General features: G+C 40.4%; 1 protein-coding gene across 3 annotated transcripts in view; it reads right to left on the bottom strand.

The window, feature by feature from the left end:
• LOC108248745 (lysine-specific demethylase 4A) overlaps positions 1-20,081 on the bottom strand; it is a 55,976-nt gene that overhangs the window by 15,762 nt on the left and 20,133 nt on the right. The window contains exons 10-15 of one of the 3 annotated variants that reach the window (XM_037974013.1): positions 18,922-19,067; positions 17,776-18,179; positions 15,575-15,665; positions 12,452-12,636; positions 9,313-9,517; positions 1,233-1,309 (exon numbers count right to left, since the gene is read on the bottom strand). In XM_037974013.1, the coding sequence (XP_037829941.1) occupies positions 1,233-1,309; positions 9,313-9,517; positions 12,452-12,636; positions 15,575-15,665; positions 17,776-18,179; positions 18,922-19,067 (1,108 nt within the window). Of the gene's footprint in view, positions 1-1,232; positions 1,310-9,312; positions 9,518-12,451; positions 12,637-15,574; positions 15,666-17,775; positions 18,180-18,921; positions 19,068-20,081 lie in introns of those variants that run through there. The other 2 variants (XM_037974014.1, XR_005232778.1) reach the window with 2 other exon arrangements.

The following is a 20,081-nucleotide window of genomic DNA, read 5'->3' as shown; positions in this document are numbered from 1 at the left end:
TACTGAGTGCTGTACATGCTCATACTTTTCATGTTCATACTTTTCAGTTGGCCAACATTTCTATAAATCCTTTGTTTTTATTGGTCTTCAGTAATATTCTAATTTTCTGATATGATGAATTTGAGATTTTCATTTGTTGTCATTTGTAATCGTCAAAATTAAACGAAATAAACATTTGAAATATATGAGTTTGTATGTAATGTATGAATATAATATACAAGTTTCACTTTTTAAATGGAATTACTGAAATCAATCTACTTTTTCATGATATTCTAATTTTATGACCAGCACCTGTACCTCTGAGATGGGCAGATGACACACCTGGAAAGCCACCTTCAATGCAGAAAAGAATATACATGTTTTAGAACAACATCTGCTCCCATCCAGATGTCGTTTTCAGGGAAGACCTTGCATATTTTAGCAAAACAATGTATATTAAAACACATACTGCATCCATTACAACAGCATGGCTTCATAGCAGAAAAGTATGGGTGCTAAACTGGTCTGCCTGCAGTACAGACCTCTCACCAACTGAAAACGTTTGGTGCACCATAAAACACAAAATTTAGCACAAAAGATCCAGGACAGCTAGAATCCATCGGACAAGAATGGAACAACATTTCCCTCCAAAAACTCCAAGAATTGGTCAGTTTCTAGATATTAGATTAGATTCGATATTTACAGAGTGTCAAAAGAAGGGATTTTTTGAAGTGGGAAACATGGACCTGGAACAACTTTAAAAAGATGTGTTGCTGCCATCAAATTTAAAACTAGAACCGTACAGAGAGCCCAGACCTCCATCAAGGCCATAAGGTGATTAAAAAAATTGTAGGATCTGGATTGTGATCTCGATCACCACCAAAATTTAATCACTTAATTTTTTTGCCAACCTTAACATTTCCATAACATTTCAACCAAATCTGTTTTGTAAATTTTACGTGATCTTGCAAACAGACAAACAAACCAACCAACATACTGAAAACATAACCTCCTGGGTGGATGTAATTACAGGGTTTTTTTCCTAAAAAAGGTACAGTTTCTTACTTTAATCCTTCATGTTTATTATGTTCCATTGTGAATAAAAATGAGATTGTATGAGATTATGAGATTTGAACACCATCGCAAAATGCTTTTTTTGTTTTGTTTTGTTTTACATTTCACATAATGTCCCAACTGAGTCAGATTTTGGTTTGTATGATGTGGAATAAATTCCACAGTGAGTGCTTACTGACCTCAGTCATGGCATTGGCTTTGCAGCGTGAACACTTCCACTCCTTATTTACACTGGCTGGATCTACACCGTAGCAGCCTGGAATGTACAAACACAAAGTGACAGATAATGTATAGATTATATAGAATCTGCTGTTAAATGTATAGGCAATATCCTAATGACACAATGTACTGGTTACTGCAGAGACAGGGTAGAAATATGTCATCCATCATAAAACCTGTTCATTTTTCATCTAAATTAAAGGCCTAGCATTCCCTGAAAAAATACATATCAAATAAACAACATTATTTCTAACGCATGTTTTAATCACCCACTGCCTCTCATACCAGAGTTTTAGACAAAGATCATCTTATGATGAGAAATGAGAAAGTTGTAGCTGTTTCTGTCAAACCTTAACAATGATGGTATGTGTGATCTCATGCAATATGGCAAGGTTTCAGGCACAGAATGTGTGTTGTATGTAACTCTCAGCTACTGACACATCAAAGTTTAGCTTAATATCTGTAAAAGTGACTGAGTCACAGTGCCTGCACCCCTGGACACCATGTTTGCTGCTGCTGAGGATTTTAACCACTGCAACCTCAGGACTGCTCTCTAAACTTGCATCAACACATGAACTTTCCGGTGACAAACAAGAGAATTCTGGATCATGTCTACAGCAACATGAGTGGCACATAAAAGGCCATGCCCTGCCCAACGACATCTGTGTTTCTCCATCCTGCCTACTGGTCACTACTGGTCAAACAAGCTCCCCCAGTAAGTAAAAGTGTTAAAGTGTGGAATAAAGAGTTTAACTTGGTGCCTCAGGACTGTTTTGATGCTAAGCTGAGAAGTGTTTAAGACTGCTGCTTTAAGTGAAGACTGTTCTGTGGATTTAGAGGAATATGTTTCAGTGGTTACAATCTACATCAGCACATGCTTTGACAACATTGTCCCCACCAAGTGTTACAAAATATATTCCAACCAGAAACCATGGATGAACTGTGAGGTACAATCAATGCTGCATGTGTGCTTCATTGCATTTGCCTTTGGAGACACTGACTACAAAAAGGCCAGATATGACCAACATAGATCCATCAGAGAAGCCAAGAGGCAGTTCAGACTGAAACTGAATACTTCAACAACAACTTAGAGTCCAGGTGGACGTGGCATGGTCTGCAGCACATCTTAGACCTCCAGCAGAAGAGCAGCAGGGTCACAGCCAGTCACAATGGACTGCTTGATTAGCTGAACAAATTCTATGCCTGCTTTGATGCCTTGAACACCAACCAACACAGTGAGATTCTACCAGTAGCAGAAGCACAAAGCTCTTCACTCACTGTAAATTCAATTGAGGTGTGCAAGGATTTGCCCAGGACTAACTACCAAAAAGCAGATGGCCCTGACAACATCCCCACCCGTGCTTTGAGCGTCTCCTTGTCACAGCTAGCTGAGGTTCTCATTGACATTTTCAGGCCCTGTTTACACGTGGCCAATCTCTTGGAAATGTTAAAGATTTTCAGACGCTGTTTGGAAAAAAGTTAAACATTTATATGGTGCTGCTGTGCTTGTCGAATCCGCTGTAATTTTCATGCCAGGCTACTATTTGGCGCTTACATGTGTATGCATGCAAACGCCAGTCTCTTGAGCATGGAAGCAGTTACATCCAAAATGGTGACTACACGGACATTTGTTTGGACTTACAGAGAGGTTGTGTTGCTGCTACATGTTGAAAAAGGGTGAGTAACATAAACAGAATTCTGCTATCCACCATTATTACTTTTGTTGATGTTTGTTAATGTACTCGTGCATGGGAAGAACAGCTGTTGACTGCAGCCATCTGTGGTGTGTGTGTGATTTCACATGTTGTGGCTTCTTTTGAAATGCCAATAGGAGTGTCTGAAAGGTTCCAATTCAAGACCTGGGTTCAAAAAGTTTCAGTGTCAGATAATCTGATTGCTGTTGAAACCAGCCACAAGGGAGCACAAGCCCGTGTCTCTCTTGTGCAGGTCCCGACTCTGGGTAAATGGTGAGGACCAGGAAGGACAGATGGTGGTGAATTTTGCCAAGAGGATGGAAATGGCTGTAGTCAACAGCTATTTCCAAAAGAGGGAGGAACACAGTGTGACCTATAAGAGTGGAGGCAGGAGTACACAGGTAGACTGCATTCTGTGCAGAAGAGGTAGTCTTGGGAAGATTGTGTACTGTAAGGTTGTGGCAGGGGAAAGTGTGGCCAGACAGCATCGAATGGTGGTGTGTAGGATGAGTTTTGTGGTGAAGAGGAGGAAAAGAGTGAAGGCAGAGAAGAGGCCCAAATGGTGGAAGTTAGGAAAGGAAGTTCAGAAAGGAGCTGTTAAAGGCTCTGGGTGGTAAGAAAGAGCTTCCAAATGACTGAGCTACTACAGCCACAGTGATTAGGAAGACAGGTAGGAAGGTACTTGGTGTATCATCTGGACAGAGAAAAGACGATAAGAAAACATGGTGGTGGAATAGTGAAGGAAGTTATCCAGAGGAAGAGGTTAGCCAGGAAGAAATGGGACAATGAGAGGACTGAAGACAGTAGAATATAGGGAGATGCAACATAAGGCAAAGAGGGAGGTAGAAAAGGCAAAACAGAAGCCATATGATGAGTTGTACAAAAGGCTAGACACTATGGACAGAGAGAAGGACTTGTATCGACTGACAAGACAGAGAGATCACATTGGAAAGGATGTGCAGCAGATTAGGCTTGTTAAAGATAGAAATGGTAATATTCTAACAAGTGAGGAGAGTGTGATGGGAAGATGGAAGTAGTACTTTGTGGAGCTAATGAATAAAGAGAATGAAAGGGAAAGAAGAGTAGAGGTCATAGAAACTGTGGACCAGGAAGTGGAAAAGATTAGTGAGGATTAAGTTTGGAAAACTTTGAAGAGGATGAAGAAGGGGAAGGCAGTTGGACCTGACAACATACCAGTGGAGGGATGGAAATGTCTAGGAGAGATGACAGTGAGATTTTTTTTTGAGAGTGAAAAAATGCCTGAGGAATGGAGAAGTGTGCTGGTGCCCATTTTTAAGAACAAGGGTGATGTACAGAGTTTTACCATCTACAGGGGATTAAGTTGATGAGCCACACAATGAAGATCTGAAGCGAGATTTAGACAAGAAGTGACTATTTGTGAGCAGCATTATGGTTTTATGCTAAGAAAGAGCACCACAGATGCCATCTTTGCTTTGAGGATGTTGATTGAGAAGTACAGAGAGGGTCAGAAAGAACTTCATTGTGTTGTGGATTTAGAAAAAGCATATGACAGAGTGTAGGAGTGACAGATAGCTTCATTGTGGAGATGTGAGTGCATCAAGGATTGGCTCAGAGGCCCTTCTTATTTGCTCTGGTGATGGACAGACTAACAGATGAGGACAGGCAGGAATCCCCGTGGACCATGATGTTTGCAGATGACATTGTGATCCATGGTGAGCACAGGAACCAGGTGGAAGAGAACTTGGAGAGGTTGAGGTATGCACTTGAAAGAATAGGAATGAAAGTCAGCCTTAGAAAGACAGAGTACATGTGTGTGAATGAGAGGGAGGCAGGTGGAACAGAGAGGCTACAAGGAGCAGAGGTCACAAAGGTGCAGGACTTCAAGTACTTAGTATCGACTGTCCAGGAAAACGGAGAGTGTGGTAAAGAGTCAAAGGAAAGACAGTGGTGAGACCAGCTATGTTGTATGGTTTGGAGACAGCGGGACTGACAAAAAGACAGGAGACAGAACAGTAAGAGGCAGAGCTGAAGATGTTTAGGTTCTCATTGGGAGTGACAAGGATAGATAGGATTAGGAATGAGATCACCTATGGTACAAAACAGGTTGAATGTCTGGGAAATAAAGTTAGAGAGGTCAGACTGAGATGGTTTGGACATATGCAGAGGAGGAACAGTGGGTATATTGGTAGAAGGATGTTAGAGATGCAGCTGCTAGGAAACAGACAGAGGAGACATATAGATACAGTTAAAGAAGAGATGGAGGAAGGTGGAGTGAGGACAGAGCATGCAGAATACAAAAATTAGATGGAGGAGGATGACTTGCTGTGGTGACCCTTGAAAAGGGAACAGCTGAAAGAAAAAGAAGAAAAAGAAAATCGGACTGCTGTTGTCATGTAAAGGAACAGCCAAACTGCAACATAAATGTCAGTTTCACTAAAAAACAGCTTTGTGTAAATGGCCCCTCAATCATCTCTGCCAACATGTTTAAGATCCATCACTAAATGCCCAAGAAAAACAACATTATCTACTTGAATGACTATTACCATACCATCCCAATTTTATTTATAAAGCACTTTAAACACCCACAGGACCAAAGTGCTATACACAATCATAAGATACAAAATAATCAATCATGAAACAATAAACAATGTAGTAATAAAATAGTAATATAAAACACAGTAAGACAAAGTCAACATCTCAAATTGTGTCAAAAGCCAAGGAAAAGAGATGGGTCTTAAGAAGGGATTTAAAATCAGAAAGTGAAGATGCCTGTCTGATGCCCAAGGGAAGCTCATTCCACAGCTTAGGAGCTGCTACAGAAAAAGCACTGTCCCCTCTGAGCTTACGCTTCGTCTTTGGCACACTCAGTAACAACTGGTCAGCTGACCTGAGGGAACAGGAGGGTGTGTAGGGAACCGGTAGTGCGGGGCAAGGCCATTAAGAGCTTTAAAAGCAAATAAAAGGATTTTAAAATGAATCCTAAAATGTACTGGCAGCCAGTGCAGAGAGGCTAAAATAGGGGAAACATGTTCAAATTTTCTCATACTTGGTAGGAGAGGTGCTGCAGTATTCTGTACGTCTCCTAACAAACGTACCCCATCACACTCGCTTCAATGGTAATGAAGTGCTTTGAGAGGATAGTCATGACCCACATCAAACAGGCCATACCTGACACAACGGACCCCTTACAGTTTGTATATTGCCAGAACCATTTTACTGATGACACCATTAGCACAGCCCTCTCACATCTTGAAAACCAGAACACCTTTTTTTGAATGCTATTTGTGTTCTACAGCTCAGTATTTAATTCTGTCATCCCCAGTAGTCTGACTGAAAGCTCCTTACCCTTGAACTGACACACTCCCATTTACCATTGGGTCCTGGATTTCATTATGAACAGACCCCAGGCAGTCAGTTAAAACATCAAGGACAAAGTCAGTAAACACAGGGCCCCTCAAGGCTGTGTGTTCAGTCCACTACTGTACACCCTCTTCACCCATGACTGCTTCCCCTCCCAGAGTAATGCCTTCATCATCAAGTTTGCTGACGACAAAACCATCATTAAACTGATCACTGCTGGAGAGGAGACAGCCTGCAAGGAAGAGGTGCATCAGCTGCTGTTCTGGTACCAGAAGAATAATCTCTCCTTAAACTTGAAGACAAAGGAGAAGATTATTGACCTGAGGAAGAGGAGAGACCAGCACACCCTATTACTCATCAATGGGCCTCAGGTAGAGAGGGTGCAGACTATCAAACTCTTCTGCACCCACTTCAGCGAGGACCTCACCTGGACCTACAACAATCAACAGATCATCAGGAAGGCTCTTCTTCCTTAGGAAGTTGAGGAAATTAGGATTATCCTCTGAACTCTTCATTAACTTTTACAGATGCAGAGTGGAAAGAATCCAAAGAATTTGTTTATTTGTTTGACCTTTGCTAAGAGTTAAGTTTATTTCTTATTTTACTTGATACTTCACTCTTTAATTTTAGTTGTGTGAAGGGACCTCGCAAAGTAAGAATTTCTTTCCAAAAAAAGGTTAAAAACAAAAAACAACTGGACTTCTATTCTGTAGTTTACACACCTCATCTGCACAGACAACGTCCATTGACTTTGCCAACAAATTTCAACATTTGAAGCTAGCTCCAGGAGAAACTCTGGTATCATCTGATGTCACTTCTCTTTCACTTTTATACCCACATCAGAAGCAGTGGAAACAGTCAGAAAACGGCTCCTACAAGACTATGACCTAAACAACAAGACCAGCTTCACCCATGACCAGATCAGCACCCTGCTGGACCTCTGCCTTTCCACCACTTATTTTAAGTATAATGACGGTTTTTACAGACAGAAGCATGGTTGTGCCATGGGATCTCCAGTGTCACCAATTGTGACCAATCTCTACATGGAGGAATTGGAAAAAAGAGCCCTGAACTCCTTTGAGGGAGCAACACCAAGTCATTGGTTCAGATATGGGGACAATATTTGGGTCAAAATCCAAGCTAAGGAAGTAGAAGATTTCACCTGACACATCAACTCTACATCAAGTTTACCAGACATCATGCTAACGACAACAAGCTGCCTTTTTTGGACTGTCGGATTCACATGGAAAGTGAGGACAGCCTCAACATCAATGTCTACAGAAAACCAACCCACACAGATCAGTACCTTCTGTTTGCCTCTCACCACCCACTGGAACACAAACTCTCTGTCATCAGAACTTTACAATATCGGGCTGAACACATCCCCATGAAGACAGAAGGGAAGGAAAAAAAACAAAAACACGTGTGGATATCCTAACCGGGCTTTTATCAAGTTAGCGACAAAATCTAAAAAAACACAGCACTGAACAGAATAAGGAGAAGATGAGACGGAAAACAATGTCATCCCTTATGCGCTGGAGTATTTAAGAAACTCTGAAGGATTTTCTCCAAACACAACATCCTGATACATTTCAAACCCAACAGGACTCTCAGACAGAGGCTGGTCCATCCTAAGGACAAAACACCCAAACTGAGCGGTGTGGTGTATGCAGTTCAGTGCAGCGAAGAATGTCCAGATCTCTATATTAGAAAAACCAAACAACCTCTCCACAGACGCATGGCTCAACACAGGAGAGCCAGCTCTTCAGGACAAGATTTAGCTGTTCACCTACACCTCAAGAATAAAGAATAAAGGACACTCTTTTGAGGACCAAAATGTTCATATTTTGGATCGAGAGACAGATGGTTTGAGAGGGGGGTGAAGGACGTCATCTATGTCAAAAGAAAGAAACCAACAATAAACAAGTCTCAGATCTCAGCTTTCAAAAATCTATTATGGAGCATTAGGCCTGATTCCCAGTCAGTTTCACTCCAATCATGACCTGCATTCATGTGACCAGAGTGGCCCATCAGTGAGTCAGGCTAACAAGGACCCTAACAAGCCTTTATTGTTAGGAGAGTGAGGGCAACCTGAATTTGAATCCAGTTGACAGAACATCTCAGCTTTAAAAGCTCAAACTCCACACTCTTTGCTTTTTGAATTGGGAAAGCTCCTCGGATAAGAAGTGAAACGTCTTCAACTACAGAATAGAAGTCCAGTTGTTTTTGTTTTTAACCCATTTTTGGATTTACCATGTTTTGGATGACTGAGAAGCTACACCAGCATATAAGAATTTCTTTGCCCAGTGTAACCACTGTGTTTTTGCTGTGCCTATGACATTAAATTTTTTGAATCTTCAGTTACAGTCATTATAGTGTTGGCTAATGTCAAATAGCTGTGGTTGCCATCTTGAACTGGATTAATTCAATTGTGGATGTACATCTAATGATTACTGTCAGAGAACTTCAATAAAATCCGTCCAGTGGTTCATGAGATATTTTGCTAGCAGACAAACAGGGTTGAGTCCAAAAGTTAATGCTAAAGTTTAAGGCTAAAATCTTGTGCAATGAGTAGCATTTGGATTATGTGTTGTGAGCAACTCTCAGATACTCCCAAATTTTAGCACTAGATCTAAAATTGGCTGAATTATAACCAGTTTTGTGTTTTCTAAGGTCAGTTAGCTGTGGCGGCCATCTTGAATACGTTTAACTCCAACAGATAATCAGCTGTAGATGTACATCCAATGATTACTTTCTAAGAGGTTCATTACAATACATCCAGTGATTAGTGAGATATTATCCTAACGTTACAAACAAACAAAAAAAAAACAAACAAACATACATACATACATACACACACACAGACACAGTGTAAGCAATTATGACATTTTTAAAACCCCGAGGTGAACTTGTGAGACATTATAAGGTTAAAGGTTATGGTAAAAAAAAAAAAAAAGATTATGTAAATATGTATAGTGTTTTCAGTTCTGATGTTTGTACTGACTGGTGTGAACCCTAACGCTGCACTGTGAGCAGCTGATGAGGAGGCTGCTTCCATCTTCCTCTAGATAAGGTTTGATGGGTTGCTCTTCACATTCGGTGTCTTCTTCTGTGGTGGTAGTGAAACACATTTCTGGAATCAGAGGTTTGGTCCTCCTCCACCCTCTGGCCAATGTGACAGGAATGTCTGCACTGTTCATGGACTCCGTCTGACAGCAGACACAGAAAAAAAAAATGCAATCACAACTACAACTTTTATTCCAACTTTAATTTGGACTGAGGCATTGTGTTGTTATTCAACACAAATAGTTCCTAAAGTGTCTGTGGAAATTATTAGTTTTTTTTACTTTTTTATCTTGTCCTAGACCTTAATGTTTAAATTGAATGATTGAGAGGTTACAAATTAATTAAAACTACATATGCAACTCTTTAAAGTAATGGTGTAACAATACGATTAAGTCATACTTCGTTACGTACATTGGTATGAGGGTCATGGTTAGGTCTGTACCTCTGTATGAGGGTCACGGTTTGGTGTGTCAGTATGAGGGTAAGGGCTTATTATGTACATGGATATGAGGGTCATGGTTTGGCATGTACCTAGGTTTGAGAGTCAGGGTTCAATGTAACCTCAGTTTAAGGGTCAGGGTTTGGTTTGTACCTCAGTATGTAGGGATGGGAATCGAGAACTGGTTCTTGTAGAGAACAGATTCTTGTAGAGAACAGATTCTCAATAGTTAAATTCCATGAAATCATTAAGCAGGCAGCTTAACGATTCTGCATATCGGTTCCAATAACATGGGACGTATTTACATGATGACGTAGTGTACAGGCACCATGTTTTGGTTTAGAACATATCTAAGATGGTGTCGCAGCAGGAGCACTGCAAAGCATGGCTATATTTCACTAAAAAAGACAATGGGACAACTTGCAACAAGTGCAGAGCTTTGATTACAACAGAATGAGGGAATACATCTAATATGCTCAAACATTTGAGCGCACAACATGCAGTTACTTTGAATGAATGTAAAGTATTTCAGACGTTGCTTAGCAACGGCTGTGACTCTCGAGGAGGAGCTTCAAGCACAGTGTCCTCTAACTTAAATGTCCCAGCAGGTAATGTTAAACTTCTGCAGGTCCAGTTTATTGTATTAATATGTCAGGGAAGGTCTTAATAAGGAAAAGGTCCTCAAAACAAAAGCAGTCTATGAATCACAGACAGGTCCAGCCTTGGCAGAGGAGATTGAGGAGATCTTGGAGGAGTTTGGAGTAATAGAGAACGTTGTAGCAGCCGCTGTGGACAATGCAGCAAACATGGATGTAGCCGTTAAAAAGCTAAACATTATCAAGCGTCCATGTTTCGCACACATGCTTAACCTTGGGAGTTCAAAAGCTGCACTGCTGCAATACAATTTCCAACTGGGAAGCAAGGATTCGTTCTCTGATTGTATGGATGAAGAGATCCCACATAGCAAAAGTAGTCCTGAAGGAGAAGCAGCATCTTCTTGGTAAGAATACATTTTAAATACTTTAAAGTCAGCCAACATGTAAATGGATGCATTGGGATCAATGTAAAATGATAATATGATGTTTTGTTTCTGAATGTATACCATTTAGGGCTGCCCCAGCACATGCTTCTCTTAGATGTGAGGACAAGATGGAACTCTGTTTTTGATGATGGAGAGGTTTTGTGAGCAGCTTTCTGCCATCCAAGCTGCAGCTATAGACCATAAGCCTAAGGAAGCCCATAGAGAAGGAGAAGTGTGTAGTGTTTGGGGACACAAAATTTTGTTGCTTAAAGCTATTATTAAAATGCGTTTGTTTATATTGTTTACATCGCAGACTTGCCAGAATTGCAAATGAAGACCTAAGGAAGGCAGAAGAGTTTGTGATGCTGATGCGGAAGCAGTACACAGCAAAAATGACAGTCCTAGAAAAACTGTTTGAAGAAGAAGACAGTGAGCTGTTGTCCATACAGCAGCAGCCTCCTGTGTCTGTTGCACAGCGAGTGGAACAAGAAGTCCAACTGTATAGAAGTCTCCCTCCCATTCCTATTAAAGATAGTGCCACCCTATGGTGGTGGATGAAGAAGGACACATTGCCAATGTTATCGGCTTTAGTTAAGAAATATCTCTGTGTCCAAGTGTCCTCCACCCCATCTGAGAGGTGTTTTCCACAGCTGGAGACGAGTCCAGAAAGATCTTGTATCCTTCCTGAAAAGGCAAACATGCTAATTTTTCAGCACAAAAACTGCTGATGTGCATAAGTTCATAACTGCAGTTGCATTTGATGTCAAAATGTTCATTTGACAGAGGGTTTCCTATTTTTTAAGCCAGCGTTTTCTTTGAATCGAATGTAACATGTTTGTGCATACTTTAAATTACAGTTACTGCAACCAAATCCATTTGTGCTTCATTCTATTTCCCAACTCAATGAGAATCGATAAAGAATCAAATAAATAAGTAATATCGATAATGGAATCTGTATTGATAAATTCTTATCAATTCCCATTCCTATCAATGTGAGATTTACAGTTTAGAATGTTCCTTGATTTGAGGGTCACGTACCTTGGTATGGTTTGGTTCATACCTCTGTATGAGGGTGATGTATATTGGTACAAGGATCACATACCTTGGTATGAGGGATACCATTTGACACAAACACATGGACCAATACATTCCTACTTTACAGGTAAAAAATATTTAACAAAACATGCAATTCACATATTAAAAGTAATAATTTAAATATTTACATCCTAAAACTACAACTTTCACGTTACATACAAGTACACCCCTGAAATCATTACATTGGTGATGTTTTGTCGCACTTGAAATTGCTATAGCAATATTCAACACAAATACTGCAATTGCATGTTTTCCTAATATTGTGGAACCCTACTTTAAAGCTTGAGATTACATATCAACATGTCTCAATTGGTGCCATCTAAATCAACTGAATTGAATTTTCATCAATATTTTATGAGCACAGAGTCAACGTTTTATACAGTACAATCTAAATACTCTAAATTTCAAACTACCTTTATTTCAACACTTCAGGGTAGGTTTTAGATTTTAATATGCATTTTAAATAAAAATGTATGGTCTTAACACCAACTGACAAGTGATATCTGCTCTGGTAAAGATTACCTGCTGGTACGTATGGAAGAGCATGCAGATGGAGCAGTAAGGAGTTTTGGAGCCCATTCGATGATTGTATTCTTTCTCTTTCTTAAGATTGGGGGGTCTGCTCTGCCAAAGATGGGCCAGAGGCTTAGCCCAGTTCTCTCCTTCCAAACTCTCCTCCTCAACTGGGGGAAGCTCCTCTGGAGCCTCTGAGCCACAAAAAGAAACACATTCATTTCATTCAGATAACAGAAGTTTAAGATTTAACAGTGTTTCTGCAGAAATAAGCTAATCAAACTTAATGCTTTTAATGCTAATTTAATGCCATGTTTTAACATTTTTAATGCCATTGACAGTGAAAGCATAAATTGCACAAGTTTTCCCAAATGCTATTTTTATGCAATCAAAAATGAATGAAGAAACTAGTATACATTTTTCCTTTGTTTTCTTTTACAGAAGTTAAAACCACGTCTTAGTTTGCAAGCTTTTCCTTCAAACTCTGACACGAGAAACGAGGAACCAAAAGAGGTGTGGACAGTGTTGCCAGACATATGATAATTAACATCTTTCTACAATAACTTTGCCCTCTGTACCATCAATAATTTAAAAAATAAATATCCCATAAAATCCCACGAATTGACAGAAGAAACTTTTATATAGGGCAGCCGTCTTGGGACCAGAAAGTCGCAGTTTCAATTCCCTGCCATGCCCATATGCTGTGGTGTCCTTGGGCAAGACACCTAATCCCCAACCAGTGACGTGCGGTGAGGTTCATGGTTGGTGAGGCACTGAGAGTCAGATTTACAGATATATAAATCCAAAAGGGTAGCTTATTCAATTGGCTACTGGTTATTTCGTATCTCATCAGCGTTCTTCACACACACTCTCTCTCTCTCTCTCTCTCTCTCTCTCACTCACTCACACACGCTTGCGCGCGCACACATAGTAGTATTAAGGATAAGATAAGAAAAATGTTACAATTACCATTTTGGCAGTCCGATGGAGCAAAACAAAACTTAACGGCTGGCAGCAGTGCACGTGACTGTCACTGGCCTCTGCGTGAAAGGACAGCAGCAACAAGCTCCCGTTGGCTCACGTGCGCCCCCTTCAGTGCGGCAGAGTACTGCCTGCCTCTCTCTTCACCTTTTCACCGCGGTTTTATGTCCCCTCAGCAAAACTAAATATGTCACTAACAAACATTAAACGTAAATGGTTAAAGACATTAGCCAGACTGTGGAAAATCAGGCTATATAAACCATTATATTGGCGACATGCAGCAGTACGGCAACAGGCACCGGCCAATTGCATGTATCAACCCAGTTTGAGAGGTGAAGCTCGGCTCGTTGCTGCCGCACCTCACGTTTCACCCTCATATTTGAACAGGAAATATGCAATTTCAGCGATTTTGACTATAAAAATGCGATTTAGACCATAAAAATGTTTGAAAATTACTCATACATAAAGATCAGTGGACAAATATTAATATTCATTTTATGTTATGATTTTTTTTTTTTTGTCATGATGACAGGGGAGGCTCTGCCTCACCTGCCTCCCCTGACCGCACGTCCCTGTCCCCAACCGCTGCCCGTTGCTTAAATAGCTTGCGTGTTTGATGGGTCAAATGCAGAGAACAAATTTTGTCATTGGATGATGATCATAAATAATCATAATCATAAAACCATACAATGACAACAAATACCATTTTCATTTCATTTGTCATTTTAAACATTTACTGCAGTCCACTGTTTTGTGCAATGCAATGTTTTACCTATTTTGTATTTAAGTTTTATGGCAAATTACCTGTTTTAGTAGTTTGTGTTGCTGCTGGCACTTAATAAATGTGTGCAAAAATAACACTGAGTCGTGACTGTAAAGCAAATGGTAAAGCAAAAGTTTTTTTAATTATTAGAGGCACTTAGTAGTGGTTTTGATGGGTTGGTTGACGGTAATTCCTAGAATATAAACAGTACATTTGAAAATATTTAAGAGGCAAGACCCTAATATATGATGATTTAACACCAACCTGTAGAAGACAGTTCAGTCTGATATTATGGACTGTTCTGGTGGCTCATCTTGCACTCCTCACCAAGGGAGGTGCTGTTCTGCAAAAGGTGCTTTTTCCTACCGTTTCCTAAGTAAAAATGTGTTAATAATATGCTGTCTATATTAATGTGCTACTGAAGGAGATAATCCTGAGCCACTCAAAAAATGCAAATTAAGAGTGTACGATAATTTTCCTCAAAATTTAATAATTTTAAGTCACTGGTACGATACGTCAATATTTCCCATTTGACAACACTGGTCGTGGAGCAGAACTCAGCTCTGATGACATGGAGAACTACACAATAATTGTGTGACAGATATCTCTTTTGTACCAGTTTCAAAACATGAGGAATTAACTCAGTTTAACTATTCTTATTGTGGTTAACCAATTTTTTAAAACTAAATACAAAGTTGAGGTGCATCATCATCGGTCTTCGCTAATGATGTAACTGTTGGTTGTTTGATCCTATTACAGGGTGGTTGCACAGACCTTACATCTCCACTTCATCACATTATTGAGCAGCAAAGGTGGTTTATCTTTCCACACGTCGACCATGTCAGCTCTGATTCTAGTTTGCTTTGTGGCACAAAAAGTGCATCAGGGTAGATAGGCTTCAACCCCCTGGCCATGTAAATCTATTCGGAACTCACAGCAAGGTGGCTAGAAGGTGTCCAAGTCCTGGCTTGATTTACCCCCACTGTCCCAAACTTTTTTTTAACAAATTCTGCAAAATCCTTCACCATCCTTACAATTGACAGGCTAAAGACATATCTTAAATTTCTCATCTTCCAGCCACTTTAGCTGAAATTTGCATTTCCCTCTTTTGTCTCTGGTCCTGACATTTTCATGTTTTCCCTCCAAGGCGTGATCTTCCCACAACTAACCACCGACCGGCCAGAAACAATTCCCAGAATGACTCTGCATGTTACGACAATGTATATTATGGCGATTTCCAAAAATAACTCATCTTATTTTTCTTAAACACTAATGAATTTTTTTATGCCACTGAGGCCTTAAATTAAGCAAAATTCATTTAATGATTTTTAATGCCCGGTAAAAACGCAGTTTAAGGAAGTTATGTTGTTGATGGAACCCTACATCACCTGTGCCATCCTTCAGAAGAGGAGTGTGTCCTTGCAGCTGACCCACATCACTTTCTGGCTCTCCATCAGCTGCTGGCATTTCTATCACCTGCTGAAAGAAACAAAGAAAAATTACCATGTGTGTGTGTATCAATCAAATTCAAATTAATTGAACTGAACTCTTCAACTCAATTCTGAGACAAGAGATGTTCTTCAACCAGTCAGACATTTTGTTTGCTGTGTGGTTTTTGTTTGTGTTCATAATAACAATTTAATTTTATTTATTTTTACTTCTGGAGTTGGTAACAACCAAACCTATTAGTATGACAGTACTTCTTTTATTTTGATGTTCCTCCTCAGAGCTTAATTGAATAGTTAGCTTCCGGTCTCTGTTCCCACCATGTTTAAACAATTCATTTTAATTCATATTTTGGTATCTGAATGCCAGTCTCAGGATTTGTCAACTCAATCATCTTTTTGCCATAAGTTTAACTGGAACTTCATTCATAATATCAGGTTTCTATCAGGTCAGATGGTGGATTGGACACAGAAAGCAGGCTGACGCCAAGATCTCTAAAGAATAAACTGATTTATTAAATAAAACAAAAGGCTGGTGAGGCAGCAAAACTTACAAGTAGTAAACTCAGGGGATCACGAGGAGACACAAGAACCAGACAGTGCATAACTGAACCAGCAAAGATGTGAAGCAAATGAACAAAATATATGGTCTGGGGATGATGAGGAAGTTGGACACAGATTACTGATAAACTGAGAACAGATATGATGGGTATGGCAGGCTGACATGGAAAAGTACTGACTGCGGGAGAAGGTGGTAGGTAACACGAGGAGGCACAGGGAGCAAAACCAAACATCACAAATAAAAACACAGGAAACATAAGTGAACAGTGTGTGAAAGTGTGGATGAATAGGTGAATGACTTGGGGGAAGTGAAGTGCTTTGGGGTCCTTGGACTAGATGAAGCGCTATACAAGTGCAGGCAATTTACCATTTACTAACACTAGAATGTAAACAGATAACTCAGAAACACACAGAATCCATGAAGCAAACAGAACTACAGAGCTCATAAGCATAACATAATCATAAAACTAAACAAAAACAAAAAAACCTACTAAAAAAGCACATATGCTCACACAACTCTTTCTGTGATCCGTTTATTCAATTCAATTCAATTTAAAAATACTTTATTAATCCCAAAGGGAAATTAAATGTTGTTGTAGCTCATAATCCTGGTTTTGTTAAAGAGTTGATGGTTGTAAGCAGGAAGGGTCTCTTGTAGCGGTCTGTCCCGATTTGTCCTCGGTCCTGGTGTCCTCAAAGAGCCCCACCAGGTGAGCCTCGCTAGCCTCCTGCGGAGCCATGATGGCCGAGCTCTGGAAGCGCAGGTCGGTCTTGAAGTCCTGGGCGATCTCCCGGACCAGGTGCTAGAAGGGCAGCTTCTGGATGAGCAGCTCAGTGGACTTCCAGTATCGGTGGATCTCCCTGAGAGCCACGGTCCCGGGCCTGTACAGGTGAGGCTTCTTCACTCCGCCAGTGGCCGGAGCGCTCCTGTGGGCAGCTTTGGTGGCGAGCTACTTCCTGGGAGCTTTACCTCTGGTGGATTTATGGGCGGTCTGCTTAGTTTTGGCCATGACTGGACTTTAGGGTTCTTCACATTTAACACTTGTTGTCATGGATACACATCAAAACAAAATGTCCAAAAGTAAAAAGGCTTCAGTAAAAATCCTTCCAGCTGCACAGTATCTGATACCAGAGAAAGTAATCTTCCAAAAAAGTGATTTACATCAAGAAAAAAAGAGGAATAAAGTTTTCAAAAGCAATATCTCAGAATGAATGGAATAGAGCTACTCAAACATGCAGCCACCTTGAACGGCGCAATTCTAGATGTGTCTAGAATGTGTAAAAATGTAAGTAAATCTTTTTTAAATTTAAAGTAAGGTCGTCTTTCAGCCTTCCATGTCTTCAGCTAGCTTGAGAATTCAAACAGTGACGAGCTAACTTAGCTAAGGCTAACTTTGATTATTATTAGTTGTGTTTATTATTAGTTGTGTTTATGCTTTGTTTATTGTTATGGAAAACATATCTGTGATTTTACTAGAACTGAATAGTGTTAAGCATATAAGGCCAAATAAAACAGTCGGAAACTGGGTGTACTGTGACACACTCATTCCATAAAAATAGAACAATAAGAGCATGTAACTCACCTCTTTGCTAACATGTGTAGGGTCTTTCTCCTTCTCGTTATCACTGCTTTCACTCTTCTCCTCCTCCTTGGGAAAGACTTCCTCTCCATAGTCTCCTTTAGCATAACTGTGAACATGGAGGACATTAGCAGGGCTCAGTGTCCTCTGAAACATCTTGTGTGTTGTGATGTTACTGGTTTCCATCTGAGGCTCCACAGTGTCCCCGGCCTCCTCAGAAATCAGAGCCACCACCTTTCTCTCCATGGGCTCCAAAGGACAAACATCTACAGCTGCAACATTGTTCTTCTCTTTTTTTGTAGGACTTGATCTTTTCAAGGGTTTCCTGTTGGTGGCTTTGGTTGGACACTTAGACTGTAGCTTTGTGTCCCGATACTTCTGAGGTTCTGTTTTGGATCTTACTGGGTCTGAAAGAGAGATATATTACTACTACTACTAGAAGTACAGTTCATTTTTGTTTGTTAAACTGCACACTATAGATGTAGCTCAGAATCAGTAACACTCAGTCCTGCATCAACATACACCACACAAGTCTGAACTGTGTACACCACACCACTCAGTTTGTGTTTGAGTGTTTTGTCCTTAGAATGGACCAGCCTCTGTCTGAGAGTGTAGTTAGGTTTGAAATGTCCTGGGATGTTGTTTACTAAACAGACTGAGACAATACACGCTGTTTGGCATTTGGAAATATGACTGTGCACCATGAGTGAACAAAGGGACCGTCTCCCTACACTGCCCGGGCCGAAGCGCACCTCCTCCCAGCCACCACAGCCAATTGTAAAGACGGCTGTGTTTCCTAACAGCCTCGGCCAGCTGCCTCTCAGGGAAACAGTAGAAGTAAAATGACTCCATTAAAGCTGATCGTCTTTACCACTTAAACACGCCCACAACAATTTCTGACCAATCAAACAATACTTGGTGCAAATCCCTGTGTGAAAAAGTTCAGCCAGGGCTTTGTGTCATGAATTTTGAGCCACAGCTGCCCCATTAGTCTCCAACTAGACTCTAACAGACTGCTGGAGATTGGCACTAGCTACCTAAAGTGGAGAAGCAGGTAATGAAAATGGACAGATGAATAGTCTCCAACAGTCCTAGACTAGTGAAATACTACGTTAAAGTATGACTGGAAATTTAAAAAAAAAGCATTACCTGGTTTGTCAGGGACTTTGGCAGGTGAATTTTTGCTTTCCAGCCTGGTCTTCTTCAGCACCACCTCTTCCACCATCTCATCAGACTGGACTTCCTCACAGGTCTTCAAACCTTGCTGTTGCTTTGTCCCACTTTGACACTGCAGACTGAAAAGACATTAATAAGGATATGTTTGACTCAGAGTATGTCTGTCTGATTACATGAGAGCTACAGAAGGACACACAGATCCGAGAAAATAAAATAAAATCTATTCTCACTTTATAAACTGCACACATTTTATAATTAACCCTCCAGTAAAATCCACAAACATGTTAAAGAATTAACATTTATTCAAGGCATGTCAAACTGAACGAGTTATAGACATTTTTGTGTTTGCTAAGATTGCTTAGCTGTGGCAGCCATCTTGAATTTAAAACTATCAGGATATGTAGTAGGTGATATACATGACATGATGATACTACAACCCATGGCAGGTCTTGTGAAGGTGATAATTATTTAAGGAACTATTGATCCCTGAAGTCAGAGATGGTCCAATCTGAATTCTGGGGTAAAAAAGTAAAATATAATAATAATAATAATAACAATAATAACAAACAGACTGAAGTTTGCTGTGACAAACATTCAGATCCTTTGAAAGAAAAGACAATCCTAAAGCTGGGTTCTCACTGGGCTGGAACTAGTTGGTGAACAGCATTCATGAGAAAGTCTTATGTCTGTGGAACATGGTTCTGTTTCCTGATGCGAGTCGCAGAGGCTCACAGTCCTGTCTCTAGAGTTTTTAACATGGTCACGAAGTTGGTGCATTACAGGCGTCTCTGACCATTTTAAGAGCTTTACAGCTGTAGTTTGAGACCTGCAGGGGAGCTTTTCTGATAAAAAAACATGCCCAGGTCTAAATGCCAATGATAATGAAAAAAAATATATATATAAAAAAAAAAAATTCCCTTCTCAACCATCGCGGGTGGTCTTGTTTCATCCTCTGAGCTCGGGTCCTCTACCAGAGGCCTGGGAGCTTCAGGGTTCTGCGCAGTATCTTGGCTGTGCCTAGAACTGCACATTTCTGGACTGAGATGTCTGATGTTGTTCCTGGGATCTGTTGTAGCCACTGCTCCAGTTTGGGGGTGACTGCCCCTAGGGCCCCGATGACCACAGGCACCACT

This window comes from Kryptolebias marmoratus, linkage group LG24, assembly GCF_001649575.2.
Source record: "Kryptolebias marmoratus isolate JLee-2015 linkage group LG24, ASM164957v2, whole genome shotgun sequence".
Lineage (NCBI taxonomy): Eukaryota > Metazoa > Chordata > Actinopteri > Cyprinodontiformes > Rivulidae > Kryptolebias > Kryptolebias marmoratus.
Note: the sequence above shows the minus strand (reverse complement) of the source record. Positions and strands in the feature narration are given on the sequence as shown.